At 39.5% G+C, this 17183-nt stretch overlaps 1 protein-coding gene across 1 annotated transcript in view; it reads left to right on the forward strand.

Annotated features, from left to right (window-relative positions):
• The first annotated feature begins 82 nt into the window (after positions 1 to 82).
• Positions 83 to 17183, forward strand: part of zcchc14 (zinc finger CCHC-type containing 14) — a 27961-nt gene continuing 10860 nt past the window's right edge. The window contains exons 1-6 of the mRNA XM_011476332.3: positions 83 to 787; positions 3446 to 3622; positions 11188 to 11383; positions 15862 to 15932; positions 16226 to 16297; positions 16438 to 16481. Of these exons, the coding sequence (XP_011474634.1) occupies positions 269 to 787; positions 3446 to 3622; positions 11188 to 11383; positions 15862 to 15932; positions 16226 to 16297; positions 16438 to 16481 (1079 nt within the window). The 5' untranslated portion in view covers positions 83 to 268. The remainder of the gene's footprint in view (positions 788 to 3445; positions 3623 to 11187; positions 11384 to 15861; positions 15933 to 16225; positions 16298 to 16437; positions 16482 to 17183) is intronic.

Here is a 17183-nt window from a genome sequence, read left to right on the forward strand (position 1 = left end):
GAGGCGGACACAGCGGAGGGACTCCGGCTTCTCCGCGGTGAGGCGAGATTATGATCAGCAAAAGGCCCGTTCGAGAGTTGCTGCCGCTCTGAAAACAAAAGAAACAACAACTGCTGCTTTATTTGGTTATTTACACCCTCAAAAAAACAAAAACATAAAACGCGTGTCATAACTAGTTTCAGCGGCCGAGGCACGTGCACACGCACGCGCTCTTTCTTTGATGTCAAGTTTACTTCCAAGTGTGAAAGTTTAGTGAGAGCGCGCGTGGATGCGCGTGAGGATGGTGGAGAGCCGCAGCTGCGTTCAGAGGGAGGAGGTGTACCGCTGGTTCTCCGCGCTCACCTCCGCGCACAGAGCGGAGTTCCTGTGCGGCCTCCTGGACCTCTGCGTCCCGATCGAGCTGCGCTTCATCGGCGCGTGCCTGGAGGACCTGGCCCGCAAGGACTACCACTGCCTGCGGGATGCAGAGATCAAAGCCAACAACCCCGCGGACCTGGCGGCTCTCACCAACATGACGGACGAGGTGGTCCGCAGCAAGCTGTTGGTCTCCCTGGCGCTGCTGGGCTCGGACAACCGGGAGGCCGCCGGGGTCCTGTTCCGGACCCTGACCCACATTGATTCGGTGATCAACAACTACGGGCTGCCGCTGAGCGACGGGGGGTCGGAGGAGCAGTTCCTGCTGCTCTTCACCATGGCCTCCAACCACCCTGCCTTCAGCTTCCACCAGAAGCAGGTGCTGAGGCAGCAGCTGGGCCAGATCCAGGGCCAGATCCAGGACCTCCTGCAGGTGAGGCTGGAGGGGCCATAGGGTCAAAGGTCATGGGGTCCTTAGTATATTATATTATGGTAACCCAGTTTTTTTAAGAAACACGAAATTTTTAATCGTCTCCCTTAGAATGAAAATAGTTGTTTTACTTGCTTAATTAAAAATTTTTTTTTTACTTTTTTAACCTAATGTTTTTTCCAAAATGAATCAGTAACTATTCTAAAGCAAACAGGGTTATGAGGGGCTGCAAGCTAGCAGGAGGGCATGTAAACAGACGGATGAAGGGCAATGGGGGCAGGCTTACTTCGCAGCAACAGTACCGCCCACAACTCAGGGGCAAAATTCCAATGAACTATTGCTGCTCTGCAGAAACTATGTCCTAGACAACAACACAGGTTTTTAGATGTTGGCTAAAAACAGCATAACCACAACTGAAAGACTATTGGATCACTTTTACAATAGTTTAAAAGATGTGCAGAGAATGACTTTAAAGTGTTAATCTAAATTATTTGGAGCAAAGCAAACATGTACCTTGAAAACCACCAATGCAAAGCTGTCGTTCTCTAGGACACACAGTAGCTTAGTAGTTTTTTATACAGTAGTATCATTAGAAAGTTGTGGGCTGGACTGTTGCCACTGAGAAACCCTGCATCCTTTCCATCACCCATAACTGAGAGCTCTCTGTTTACATGCTCTCCTGCTAGCTTACAGCCCCTCACATTACCAACCTAACATTACCAGTGCAACAAAAATGGAGAGCAATATTGGAGCTATCCAGCCGTACAGGTTTGACCTAGATAACAGCTCAGATGAGGAAAATGTATACATATATGGATCTGTTTGTCTGCAAGCAGATGCAGCAGAATGGAGCAGATCATGGAGCTTGTGGCCCGCCTAGTGTAGATTCTGTGTCACAATAAGCTCTTTTTCAAATTCCACTTTATCATCTGCTCCTAATTTACAATGATTTGACTAAAGAAATATTCAGATATGCAGTTTGATCCTAATATTCTTTATTTATGTCCTCCATCATCATAAAAACGCTAGAGCAAGAACATGTTAAAAACCACAAAAAAAAAATTTTTAATCGGAGTGGTCCTTTAAGGTTTTTATCTAACATAGCAATAATTGAACATCATTTTAAAATTTGATGTCAAATTGAGCTGAAAAATGACCAATCATCCATAACGAGGCGTTCTCATTATGAATAGAGGAAGAGGCTTTTAGCACCAGTTATTTAGACCAGTGTTTTTCAACCTTTTTTGAGCCATGGCACACTTTAACCCAAACAAAAATCCCGCGGCACACCAGCATCCAAAAAAAAAAAAAAAGGAGAAACTCATAGTCTGTATTGATCTACAGCCCCTCTACAAACTCACATGCATTTTTGTGATAATTCCAGAAAAAGCTGGAAGCTGCAGCTGTTTTTTTCTAATAGATGTAATAAAAGTTAAGTTAGAAGATTTAAAAACTGTTTGATGCTTGTTCGTTGTGGTTTCAAGAAGTTTATTACGAAAGACTCATGTGCGCTGAGACGCTGTCACTTTAACCCAATGCATCATGGGAGATGTTGTGCAAACAGCTGCCAGACGCAGACAGACTCGCTTCTCTGAGGTTCATTGTTTTGTTCACTTTTTCCACGGTCTAACACCGGATTCTGTACACCACTAAAGACGAGCTTTAGCTGGTATTTTTGTTGGAACTGAGCGACTTTATGAGCTGAATCAGAACAAGGAAGTGAAGACTTTAACCACTTCTGATTGGTCAGACTGATGACATGTGATTAAGCCTCCAAGAATGATTGGCAGAGACTGTTAAAGGGGCGGGACTTTTCCTAAAACAGCTGAAGCTACAGTCATTCTTATCAAAATAACTTTAATAGAATCAAATAAACACAAAGAAAAAAGTATTTTACGATCTTTCATATTCCTAACTACTCAGTGTTTTATCAGGGCCTGTTTGGACGAACACAAAACTGATATCCTGAAGATGGAAAATGTTTTTAGATCAGTTAGTGAGGGCGACTTCCCACAGCACACTACACTGGTTGAAAAACACTGATTTAAAGGAAGCAGAAACATCAGCTTCGAAAAATTAAGTAGCCAGATTCTTAGTTTATTCAGCAGAATTGATGCGTAAAATCCAGATGCCTTGAAGCAGATTTCTTGTGAATTTAGAATTGCAGTTGTCACATCTTGCAACTCACAAATGAGGATTTTTTTAAAGCGTTTTTTACGTTTGAACTGTTTTGACAAAATGAAAGTGTAACAAGTGTAGCACAAGTTAACAACAGTGGGAACCAACGAGTCCTGGTACAAAATTGCAGGTGAGTCTTGCTCAATGACAGGCCGGCTGAGGGATCTAAATCAGTTAAATTACAAACTTGTGGTGGAAAAGCTTCCAGCTGCAAACTACAGTTTATCTAAGAAAAGATCAGTTTGTGGCCACACACAAGCAAACAGCAGCCAAAGTAAGATTTAATCACCATTAGAGAATAATAAAAGTTTTTATTTTGAGAGCTTTGGTCATTTATTGAAGACTTGTTTAATCTTTTTAATCAAATAAAGACATCTAAAAAGCTTTTTTCCCTTTTCTGTGGACTTCATTTTGCCCTGTCTTCATCTGCAGGTAACATTCAGTCACATTCGTCGTCTTTCGCTAAATCTTTTGTCATTTCAGGCAAGTAAAAGTGGAGGAGAGGCTTTAGCAGCAGGACCTGCTGGTGCTCGAGCTGCCGTCTGTCATCCACAGCTGCATCCCATCCACACCCGCCAGGCCACGTCCCCGCCGCAGGCCGCAGATTCCCCCGGAGTCACCTGCCAACCGTGCCATGCTCACTGCTCCTGCTGGAACAAGGTACCCTGCTCCTCCTTTCGCCTTCTTCAAACAATAGCAGCAAGGAAAGCCGTGGCAAACAAAAAGTCTCAATCAGATATGTTAAACAGATGCATTAAAAAAGTAACAGAGTGCTGGAAGACAGAATCCTATCCTAAAACGCTCATTCTGCCTGATTTGGTTGTTCAGAGTTGAGGGATCCTAACAGCAAATTTTCACATTTGTATCTCAACTTAATTAGTCAGAAGGTCCTACCTGGGCTACCGAGTCTTTATGTTTCTCTTTTGTGCTGAAGATGAACAGAGATGGAGTGCTAATAAGATATTTTCTGCTGATCCACTGAGAAGCTGCTGAAAATCAAACAGGTGGATCAATCAGACATACCACCAACATTTGTATCTATATGTTCCTGTTCTGGGGACGGAGAACATCTTTAGCTAACAGTTCACATCACGGAAACAACAGCAGCCCTGCAGGCCCTGGTGTTTTCATGCTGCAAAGCATAAAATCCATCACGAGTGTTACCATTTTTGTGTGAAATTCAAACACCATAACTCATTAAAATGTATATTCTTTGCAGCTGTAAAAATCTTCCAGTAGTTTTTAGGAAAAACGTGCATGTATGAAGAAATAATTCCCTATAAATCGCAATTTAATTGATATATATTAGAATATTAGCATTTTAAGCACACAAAGCCATTGCTTACATCTAATCGGTGCAGAATTATTTGACTACATCATGATTGGAAAGTAGCTGTGAGGCTGTCTGAGGATGAGAAAAAAAAGAATTTAGTAATATAAGAAATAGTAAAGAGTAAAATGAATAACAAAATTTACATTTTTAAATAAGAAGCTTCAAAATGAGGGATTGAGGGTGTGGATGCATCTGAGAAAGGAGTTTCTGAAAAAAAAGAAGTAAAAAACCATGCAGTTACACTGGGATCTGAACATTTCCACACAGGACTAATTTTACAGTTGTACTTACTGCTATCAAAAGTGATTTTAAGGCTAAAAACAGATTTAACGCACTCCCAGATCCAAAGAAAAAATTTCATAAAGTAAAACATGTACAAAAGTGTAAAAACTACGGCTCATTAAATACTCATTAAATACTTGCACTGTGTAATTTCTAATGCACTCATTTGTTTTAATTAACCGGACTGCATTAAAACAGCATTAATCAGTATTCTCCCCGTATACGCAGGGGTTCAGGACCAGAGACACACGAATCTGCAGAATCTGCAAATATTTGGAACCCCCCACCCTCACGGCAGACGACTGTCTGTCACCGATCCGATCCTTACTTATTAAAAACCACTTCTGAAACATTTCTGATACTTTGTAAAACATTAGGAATAATGCTCAACATAAAGAGTTTTTTTTAATTCAGAGCAATAGACTGTACCGGAGCGTACTTTATACCACATATTATTAGTGTCGATTTGTGCTTTAAAACCAGGAGCCCGTGCTTCCTCCTTCATCGCTTAAGTGTGAGAGGTCATCTTCTTCCAGAAGAGGCCGGTTTCATCCTTATTAAACACCTGCTCCGCATGATGATTATTCTCCACGATTATCCTCCTCAGCGTATTGGGGAATATTGCGGCCGCTTCTGAGTCAGCTGATGCCATTTCTCCGCGCAGGGGCACAAACTCTTGATTATAGCGATTCAGGAACCGGTGGAAATAGCTGTGAAATGTTCTTTAGCAGCCGGCGGGGATGCTCTTCATCCGCATGCTCTTCATCTCCGCTCCCCTCGTCCCCTGCAGCACCTCCTTTGGACCCAAAAGTCTCATACAAGCGTCTTGAGCTAAGTTTTTGTGATGAACCGGAGGAGTCACATGACTGGAAAAAAATCAGCGAATACGTGAAACCGCGAATATTGAAATGCGGGGGAACACAGTAGTGGCAATAAGCATTCAGGCTGGGAGAAAGCAGGGGAACGACAGTGGACCCAAATAATAACCCTGCTGTACTCCACATTTAACCTGAGCGTTAAGAGAGTTTTAGCAGATGTTTACAAATACTTTCTCATTAATGTGTTTGGTCTTCTCCTCCCAAAGTTTACTTTTATTGAATGATGAAGAAAAACCGGTAAAAATTCATAAAGTGTACCGGTGTTGTAATGCCTAATTAGTAAACATGGTTAAGTAATGGGAGATAAGTTCTTATCAGTGTGTTATAGTCAGAAGATATATTTTTGGCATTCTCTTCTTTTCTTTGTCTCAAAATGATCTTTGAATTCAAACGGGAGTATTATAATCACTTAACCTGTATTAGATATAACAGCTGTGTAGTCTAGGTAGAAGTCGTAGTAATTATTCACATACCAATGTAACAATCACAGATCAAATGGGTATCTGTGTTATATTAATAATGGTAATTATTCCAGAAATGCACTATTATAATAATGGATTGGATTTATCTGCGCTTTTCAAGTCACTCAAAGCGCTTACATTGTGTCCATTATTCATTCACTCCTCATTCATACTTGGTGATGGTAAGCTACTGTTGTAGCCACAGCTGCTCTGGGGCAGACTGACGGAGGCGTGGCTGCCACTTCGCGCCTACGGCCCCTCTGACCATCACCGGGATCATTCATGCACATTCACACACCAGTGGAGCCACACTGGAGGCAAGGAGGGTGAAGTGTCTTGCCCAAGGACACAACGACAGGTGGCTGGGGGGAGTGGGGATCGAACCGCCGACCCCTTCGATCATTGGAGGACCCGCTCAACCACCTGAGCCACTGCCGTACTCGTCAAAGTTCACAGCATTCGTCTTACATTAACTTTTGTGCAAACATGTGTGTGTGTGTGTGTGTGTGTGGGGGGGGGTCGTCAGGTGTAGACAAACATTTTTGTTGCTTTTTTGGAACATGATTTTCTGTCATCATCCAGGTGCTAGTGCGTGTTTTTTTATTTGATTTGATTTGAAATGGTTTATTTCAAGCAATCAAATAGGAATAATACACAAAAACAATACAATCATCAGTTATACATTCATACAATAACTAATCAAACTGAGGATAATTAGACATATTAATAAATATTGCTTGAAAGGGAGTGGAAGGAAGCGAACTTATTTAATCCCACCCTGTTCTGTTAATGTCCACAATTCACTCTACATATTAAAATCTGCTTACTTTTTACCTTTCTTTTTCTTTTCTTTTTTACAAATTGCAAATTTTACTTTCAGTACACAAAAAGTTTGTACAACTTGCAGACGTTCCTGAACAAACCTTCTTCCTTTTCTTGCTGTGCAGCTCAACAGTTTTTACTCATTGATGACCAAAAGCCTCTCTCTGGAATGAATCTTTTCTCTTCCTGTCACAGTGGAAAACTCTTTATGAAAAACCTTAACGGTGAGACACAGATGCCCTGATGCTAACATCCAGATGTTCCCTCCTCAGCCTGGATGTGAACATCTAAAAGAAAAACAACAAAAAAACGCTGCAGCCTCAGAGGAGGGGATTTCCTGACGATACAGGAAGCACAGTGACTCATTTTGGTTAAATCATCCTTGAAGGATGGATCAGACAAAAGCAAGGGAGCAAGATAGAGTTAAAAGAAACTTTTAAGTTTTTTTTTTTTACTAAGTAGGCAGTAAAGAGGTAAACAGACTTCAACAGTTTGTACTGCACTGCCAGAGCATGTTTAAATGCAAGCAGTAAGGGAAAGTACCCAGCTCAGAGAGTAGCGTTGTGTTTAGTGTTTTGTTGCCCTTGGCTCCTGCTTAGTGCAGGTCAGCACATTTCTTTAAGCTGAAATCAACCCTCTGTGGTCTGTGTGAGTGTGTGTGTGCATGTGTTCATGTGTGTATGCGCTCACTCGAATCCCCAGGAAGTTATAAATGTTCTCGCTCTAGCTCTCTCCCAGGCCGTCTTTCCATCGATGCTTTGAAGGAAACGGCAGGTTTTCATGGAAAAGCAGAGATCCCAGCATCCTCTGCAAAAGCTCCACCATGTATGACATGAGCGTTGAAGCCGTGACAGCAAGTAGCTGACCCGGCTCCAAGCCTGTGGAAGACAGTGTTCAAGTTCCACATAATAAGTAGGAATGCAGAGTGAATATAAACAAAGAGACTTTAACGATCGGGGAATTCAGGAATGTCCCTTAAAGATAATATCATTGTAAACAAAGAAGTTTAACCTTATCCTGACCAGAATGCACCATTCTCAGTATTTCTCCCAAACAGCTAAACTTTTGAGTCCATAAATCTTTGAAAAAATAATTTTACATCCCGACTTTAAGATAATTTAAGACTCCACCCTCTTGCACTTAAAACTGTTTATATAAAAAAAAAAACCAAAAGAAACTGTTTAGCTGTTTAGCTAAAGTTTGTAAGTGAAGTAAAAATCCATTTTAATTAGGGATAATGCCTAACGAAGTGTCAATGAAGTCTGTTAATCTCCCTGACAGAAGCCTTTCAAGTTTGAAAAAAGTTACTTTTTTTAATTACAGTATGAATAGGATTTCGGCTGTAAAAATTGAAGTGAGGCAGTTACTTCTTCACAGCACCACTGTATTCCCTGGTCTTCTTTTTCCTCCTTATCATTCTTGGCTCTGGTCGGTATTCTTCGTGTTTAAATGTTTAATACAGAAACATCCCGCCCCGGCTTTTATTCTTGGTGGATTTGATCTTTTCTGACTGAGAGGAGTAGAAAAACTGTTTCCTCATTTCAGTTTTTTTATTTTTATTTGGATCCAGTAACCTTTCAGTAGTTCTGAGCACATGCTTTACATTACAACCCAGTTGGACCAGTGCAGGCCTGCATAATAGCCTCATTATGTGTGAGGTTTATATATCTATAAAAACAAAACCAGTGTTGAAATTAGCAGCACTGTAAAGCTGGCCTCGAGTGGAAAAGAGGAGCTCCAAACTTCCAACTCTCCCAGTTTTTCTGTCTCTTCTTCTTGACTGAAGCGGCCTTAGTTTTTCTCCCTGCTGCTTCAGAGTGCTGCAGAAAGGCTTTCTGGCTGGCAGAGGAACATGCGGATGTGGCAGCGCAATTTAATTGTTTTCAGATCTGCTGGCGGTACGATTTTAGGCCGTGTTCCTGAAGAACTTCTGCTCATTGATATTCCTGATTGGATTCTACAAGTCAAACCAGAAACTAACTGCGTCTTCCTGTCCCTCCGTTACATTTGTCATTCATTTGGTTTAAGCACAACAACTGAGTCTAAGGAATTCACCCAACGTCTCTTCTGTTAGTTTGTGGTTTCAGAGCATCGATGTTCTGCTTTCAGTTAAGCTGGCGTTAACCTCGGTTTGCACGCAGCGCAGTGGAAAAAAAGAGGTAAATATTTGCCTTTTTTCCTCCTTTTAGAGGCGTCTGTAAACGCACCGTTTTCATTTTGCTGACATATTATGAGGTTCATTTTCTCTCAAAGGAGAGGCATCCAGCAGTCACGAGGAAAATCAGTCGGAGCTGCACTTGGTTAGGGGTTAAATTGTATTCGGCATGTCAGCAGCTGCAGAAGATGCTGTTTCTACTTAAGTGTTGCTGCTTTCTTTACTGAATTTACAGTTTTTGTTTGTCAAACCGGATCAGAGGTTTTAAAGAAGATAGATCAGTAATAAAAAATGTGAAGTATTTTAAACTTCAACAGAACAACTAAAGGCAATGAATAAATTCATGTGAATCCAGCCTAACTCATGTCTTACTAATATGAATAGAAAAAGGTCAATACTGAGTCATCAAATCCATGTATTGATTTATTTGAAGGAAATTTCTGTTTTTTACCAGGCAAAAAAAGAAACAACTTTTATGTTAGTTTTGACTGTAAATATTGGGCTGCGCGAGATGAGGAAAACTTGCGATATGCGATATGAGTGATCAACATTGCGATAACGATATAATTTGCGGTAAATAAACAAATAGCAAAACAACCAAAAGCATCATTCCCATTTCACTGCAACAGTTTAAAATGTATACTCCAAATGACCCTCGGCGAGGTAGGATGCAAACATCTAACATAAAAGGGTCCATCCGATTGGTCAAATGCATAAATGGATTTATTTGATTCGTTAAATGCTTCAAGCTGCCATAAGATTGTTTTAGCATATTTAAGGTAACCATTTATTGCGATTTGTGATGACTTTTGCGATATGCATATTGCACAGCTTGATATCGCGATAACGATAAATTTGCGGTATATTGTGCAGGCCTAGTAAATATGATTTATTATTATTAGTATTATTTTTTATTAATATTGGTAGTAGCAGTAGTATAAGAATTAGTATTAATGTTGTTGTTGTGAAAACAAATTTTAAACCAAACAAATACATCTGCTTTTGATTGAAGTGTTTTTTACAGAAATTTGACAGAAAATTGTGAACTTCTCAGTAAAATTGAACCAGCTGGATATTTTGGCTATGATTCTCAACTCTACTTCCTACTTGTATAGCTTTCTAAAGTATATTTTAAAGTGTTTTTTAGTCATTCTTAGTTCTGAAAGGTTTGATCTTAAATTCAAAAAATGACAAACTACTACCACTACAAACCTCTACTTCCAGTGAGTCTTATGAATCTCAAATCTTGAAGTGTTTCAGAAAATGTAAACATGGTTAAAATAGTCAAAAGCGTTCTGCTATCATCCATTATTTTAGTAGTTATAAAGAAGAATACATGCATTTTTCAATTCTTTGTTCGGAGGACAAAAAACATCATAATGTTTGAAAATAAACTGTGATTTGCCAGGAAAACTGAGCCGTGTTCTACTGAAAAAAAAAAAAGAAATTCAGGGTCGCATAATGACAGAAGCAGTTTTAATCGTTTCTTTGCTGTTAACAAAGCAATGAAAAAAACTCTGTGCCTAGGGTGGAGTCCAGAAGAAGAAGGTACAGAAATAAAAAGTGTCTCCAGAATTGAGCCCTGTTGAACCCCAGATGAAAGTGGACATGTGACAGATATGAAACCATTCAGACTCACCTGCTCTGTTCTTTCTGCTAGACCCAACAAATGGAACAGAATTTATAAACCCGTCCATCCGATCATTTTCTTCTTTCCATAACTAGTTTTTTTTAATTTTTTTTATTTGCTTTAAGTTTGCAAAAAGTCAGAATAAATACTAGTTCAAAAGCACAAGGACAGACATGAATTATTGCAAACATTGACTCATTAATCTGGAAATGATTTTGTCTCTTCTGTCTTTCAAGAGCTGTCATGGGATAGATAGGTTGAACTTCTAAAGCGGGTGGCGCCCCCTCCTCTGTGCTCTAAACATGAAGTGCTCGCTGGCTGCTGGCCCCCTTGTCCAATGTTCGAAACGTTTGATTGGCAGATTTTGTGTTGTCCTCATCAGTTACAGTGACATCACACTCACTCGGTCCAGTTCTCAAATACAGTCAATGATTCCTACGGAACATCATGTTCCCTCCCTTGGTTCTTCCTTCATTGCCTCCAGCAGTGAAACATCTTCAACCGTGTAGAGGTTCAATTCCAGCTGCTTAATCAGACTTTAGCTTGACTCCTGCTTCAGTTTGTGACAAAAATCATAAAAAAGGAAAAAAAAGAGCAACCAAAAGAAAAAAACATAAAATATGCTTTGTTTCTAAGCATGTGTGGCTTCTTTCTGACTCTTCAGAACCAAACCAGAGAGGCCAGGAACACTTCAGGGGCTATCCTGGAGCAGGGAGACCAAGCTGTCAACCATGACATTTCTTCTCACCCAGACTTCCACCCTCCAACACTCTCACCAGCTGCAGGACATCCACACCCACCTTTATCTGGCGGGCAGAATCCTGCAGCAACCAAGAGCCATCAGGGGAAAGCTGGAAAGGGTGAGTCTGATGGAGATCCCAACAAGACGCCACATGCTGAAGCACGTAAATGCTGCAAAGAATGCTGCCTTCAGGCTGAGGTGTGCAGCGGGGTTAAGATGCTAAAAAATCCTGGGGGGGGAAATAAACATTAACTTTCCTCTTTTCACAAAAAATGCAAATAATTTGCAAAAATATCCACAGAATAAAACTTAAATCCATGAAATAATCCAATTAAATTCAATGTTATTTATGTAGCCCAATATTACAACACAGTTGTCTCAACAGGCTTTACTGATGGTACAAAACATAAAATAAGTTATAAAATACAATAGCTGATTGCTAAACTAAACTAAACTAAACTAAACTAAACTAAACTAAACTGACTAAACTAAATTGGGCATCCATGCCCTTAGACCCTATTTCTTTGTAAGGAAAAACTCCTTTAAAAAACTTGAGAAAAAAAAAAAAAAAAAACTTGAGAAAAAACCTCAGGCATGTCCACACAAAGGAGGATTCCTCTCCCAGGACTGACAGGCGATGTACCAGGACTGTTAGAGAAGAATTAGCTTATCTAACTAAACAACTACATATGTGAATAGTGTAGCCGATGGGCTTGATCCAGATGGGACTGGGGGGGCGGCTGGGGGTGCGAGACGAGCCAGAGGTGAGGTCCACGACCAAGAACAGGAGCAGGAGCACAAATGAGCCAACTGGAATCTGGAATCACTCTAGAATCACTAATTTCCCACTGGCAAAAATCGGACAACATATGCACCAAACAGAGGCATGGAAAACTAAATGGTAAATAAATCAAGAGTAGAGGAAATGAGAAGGAGAAGTAGACAGAAACACCCGGGGCACCATACTTTCCCCAGCTTCTAACTTCTAGTAGCCTACTAGCAATTCATTGTTATTGTTAAAAAAATATAATTCAAACATGTTAATAGTAAGTTGCATGCACTATGGCACATACAGTGGATGGTAATAATAATAAAAACAATAGAAAATCTACATTTTTTGCATAGCAATATTTAAACAATATAGTATTAATCTAAGCAGAGGGAATGGGCCGTCCTGGCCCGGTTTTTGAAACAATCTTCCCTCTGCAGAGAAATACGGTCTGTATAATAGATATAAGGAAAATTACAATTATTCCCCCAAACTTCATTACAGTAGGTAAGGTAGGAGGAGCAATAAGTTAAATATTACTAGCTAGCCTGGCAATAAGCCTGTCCAAAGTAGAATGTTTTACGCCTAACTTTGAATGTAGAAACTGTGTCGGCCTCTCTTACATGAGCTGGGAGTTTATTTCATAAAACACGGGCTTGGTGGCTAAAAGCTCTACATTCAACTGTACTTCTACAAAATCCAACCTAAAGAAAATTCCCTGTTTAATATTTCCACAAATTTTAGTAAAAGTAAACCTTAGTTACAAAAAGATGTTCTCTCTTCAAAGTATAAACTTAAAACATGCTGTACTTAAATTGAAAAAAAAATAATGTTCTAAAGTTTTTTTGTCTAAAAATAGAAATCTTCAGTCAAGTTAGGGTAACGGCAACTGAACTAGACAGTTTTATTTTTAGATGCACTGATACAAAGATGTGAGATACATCCAAGCAGATAAAAAAATATTTCAGGAGTTTCTCTAGATTTTATTGTCTGCAGACTTAAATAACAGGTTTAGCAAACATGCAAATCCCAGATTTCTGCATCAAAACAAAACAAAAAAGAGATCCTGACCTGCTTGGCCTGTTTTAGAGATCATTCTCTACATGAGAGCATTACCTCATCCTCTGCTTGGAAACCTTCCATTATCAACTCTTTGAAACCTTCGACCTGCCGCTCCGTCAGGGAACCCGCTGTGGGATGAATGTCTGCAGGCGCGACTGAAACCCAACCCTCAAACGTGGTCACTCTGCAGAGCACTCAGCAGCAAAAAACACACGTCAGGGAGGTTTTATTTGCATGTCTGAGACTCCTGCATCCATTTTTAGGTCTTCCAAAAGTGAGCTGTGATGTTCAGAATAATAAAGCATCTGTTGAGGGAATAAATGACAGTCCAGTTGGAATCACAGAGAACATTTAGGTGTGTGGAGTTTGCGTTTGGTTGGGTGGGTGCAGATGACGGACTGCACGAGGACTTCACAGCTGTTGCCCCAACAGGCATCCAGTGAAGTGATGAAGGACGGCTTCCAAACTGAGCAGTGGCGTCCCAGTCGCAACCCGGACTTAAAACCTTCCCCCGTCAGAACCCCACTTCTGCTGATTTCTTCAAGTTTCTTCTGAGTTTGATGGTGAAACCAGAGAATCTGGCTTTGGAAGACATTTTTCCTCCAAGACCTCACGTTGTCAAAGTGACAGAGAGGGAACGGCTCAAACCTGCCTCTGTTGCTGAGGCATGTGTGCTCGCAACGCAGTAGAAACAATGTGTGAAAACAATCAATTACTTTTAGTGTTTACAATGGGACGCCTCAGACAGACTTCAGTTGCGGGGTTGTTTCAGCGTCACTGTCATGCTGTTTAATCTGTGAGTAAAGAAAGTGTATCTTCACAAAGAAGCAGCTTGTTCCAAACCAGATGTTGGAGACGTGAACTTCAATGGTCCTGGTGCAGCTTCTTTTTTTTTTTTAAAGTGGAGTGAGATGGTTCTTTAAAGGTTCAGAGGTCCAGAACAAGTTAAAAATGTTAACAAATTTGCTCAAAACTTTCCTAACGTTATAGGCTATGGAGTCTTTTGTATTTCATATCGTGGTATCAGAAGACAGAGAGTGTTCATGTTTATTTATACGCAAGATCTTTGATCTAATCCTGATTAATACTCTGTAAATTCAATTGTTCAGTTATATTCCACAAACGTATCCAGGATAAGGCGGGTCAGAAAAGTCAGTTAGATTCACATTATTATAGCCTGTAAATGTTTTATTCACCATTACATAAAATATCTGAAGGGGTACAACTCTTTTGTTCAACTTTTAACATTTAAATTGCGATTATTTTTCAGGCTGGAAAATTTAACGATGTGTTCAAAGGTATTTAAAGTGTAATTTAAAAAGTAGTTAATTTGAGTGAAAAAGGGGAAAACATTGTTTTCTTCAGGATCCAAACCCCAATCAGAACAAAACACTCATAGTCTGAGCACCAAGACGTTGATGTATATTAATATTTTTTCTTTATTCAATAACTGGACCATGTTCAGTGATGAATGTCCCTGTTAGAGAAAAGAAATGGAAAAATACCACAGCTTGTATATTCTTTACTTAGAGTCTTTTTGTGTGTTTCCCTAAAATAAAACATTTAAATGGAAGTTTATTAAAATAAAAGTGAAGCATTTTTTTACCAGGTTGGAATCTACATATTTGATTCTAAAGCATCTTTAAGAACAGCAGTAAGAATAAACGTTCCTTCTTTCTAAAAAAAATAACATGGCTATCACATACATAGGCTAACACAATAATGAATTTTTATGCATGTTGTTGGTCTTTTGGCAAACGCTTCCTAGTTCATTTTGGTTTCATTTGTATTGTCTGTTATCTGAAATGAGAAACTATTAACAAATCTTGTTGTTAAAGCAATCTGTTAAGACCGTCTGTGCGTTTAAATCCAATTTTCCAAAACTATTATTCCGGAGCCAAACAGACTTCATGACTTTGTGGCTTAACAATTTAAAAGTCTGTCAATATTATTTCACAAAAATGTTTGATTTCTTTCAATAAATTTCAATGTTTCGTAAATTTATGATGTGGCTGAATCTAGATCTCAGTTTTTGTTGCATCACAAACTGCAAACAATCTGCTCTGAGTGATAAAGCATCTGCTGCTAAAGAGTGAAACAGACTGTCTGCATTTATCTGCTTTAGACGCTTTTCAGGGCAAAATCGGAGCGTAACGACCAAAACCTTTGCGTCTGAACTTGTCTGCGCTCTCCCGCCATAGGAGATACAGATTCTGACAGGGATACGAGTTTTGGCACAACACCTGTTGAGCTTTCCCCACAGCAGCAGCAAAGATCACGACGATCGCTCTGTCGTTGGTTTATGTGCTGAGTATTCAGAGGCAGTGATTGAAAGACTTTTATTTAGAAATTGAAATAAAGAACACACAAAAGTGTGGACATTCCTTAATGTGGTAACGTTAGCTACTTATCAAACGCAGCCTTAGAATATCCATCACCAGAGTTTTTTTCAGATTCAATTCTCTCCAGTCTTTTTTTTTTTTATCGATTAACTTACTCTCTCTGATTGCAATTTTGGGATAACAGGCCACTTTAATACAAATTATGTTAGTTTCATCATAATAAAAACCTCATAGAAATACATCTGTGAAGAAAAGAGAAGAGGCAGTGGAGTTTTATCTGGAGTTTTATTTTGAAAGGTGCTTAGAAAAATGCAAAAAAAAAATCTTCCCGTTCCTGCAGCACATGTAAGCACAGTTTTCAGGAAATTTTTTTAGAACAAGCTTTTTAAGATCTTTTATCTGAATGAAGTGTTTTGTTTTTAGCTGTGATTGAGAGGGTGGCACTGCGAAGAGTGAGCGGTAAAGCAGAGGACGCCGCGGACTGCGTGTTCGAGGTGGGTTACAAGAAACAAAATGGCTGGCATCAGTCCTTTAACTGGCTTATGACAAGCAGCATTCCAGAGGAAGTCTTGAAACATTTAGGACATTTTTATGGTAAACGTTATAACAGAAGTTCTCTAAAAGTTTCTTAGCCTTGTGGGATCTTTGCCAAATATTTACTATCTATGGATTTCAGACAAACACTTTCACTAATGATTGTTTTTCTTGGAAATGTTTTGTCCTTGACTAGTAGCAGCTCTTTGAGATGCAACCTTTTATTCCTCCCCCCCCTTCTCTTCCTTTCCAGGTGAGCTGGTCGGATGGATTTGTATCGTCTGTTTCCAGAACCCAGCAGGAGGTGACAGAGCTCATATCCCAGGTCCGGTTACACAAACATGTTCAAAGAGTCATAAAGGTCTTCGCAGTTCTGAAGAACCTAAATCAGTTTCTCTTAAAACGTTTGGTTTTATTTGGTTGAAACTCACCAAGCTTACAGGTCCGTTTATGTTTGTCTGTTAGCTGTCACAGGTGTTTCCTGATGAAGAACTGGAGGCGGACCCCAGGTTAGTCCAGATTTACAATTTATGATAAAAACCCATCAGGGTTTCTTCATGTCCTCATGAATGGAGATTACATTTAGTGTTTAAAACTTTAAACTAAGGCTAGACAAAAAAAATAGGTTTGAGCTTTTCTTATAACAAAAAATAAGGGTTTACCTTTTTTAACCATATTTTAAGGCATCACAGCATTATGTGGATTCAATGAGGCTTAAAGACCTGAATGGGTAATGGGGTGAAAGTGAGTTAAGTTTTCCCCCCCCTGTTTTCTGTTTTTGTATAAACATGTATAAAACAAGTGGATTTATTAACGAAAGAAATAATTCTCACTGAAATAATTACAAAGTGACTTAAGTAATCCATCTAACCATTCATTCATCCATCCATCAATCTTCAAAACCCACTTAATCCCTCTCCGGGTCAGGGGTCATCAGACCAATGAACCAAGAGGTTGTTTTAGAATTTCAGTTCAGAAGCAGAATCTTAAAAAAACGTATGAAATAAAACTGAACAAAAAATGACATAAACCATAATTTCTGGACTATAGAGTGCACCTGATTATAAGCTGCACCCATTACATTTTTAAAGGATGAAACATTTTGTACATAGATAAGCCGCACATGTCTATAAACCGCATGTGCCCACATTGAAACATGTGTTGTAGAATGAGGATGTGTATGTGCTGAAACCGCATGCTTTTTCATAAAG

This window comes from Oryzias latipes, chromosome 6, assembly GCF_002234675.1.
Source record: "Oryzias latipes chromosome 6, ASM223467v1".
Lineage (NCBI taxonomy): Eukaryota > Metazoa > Chordata > Actinopteri > Beloniformes > Adrianichthyidae > Oryzias > Oryzias latipes.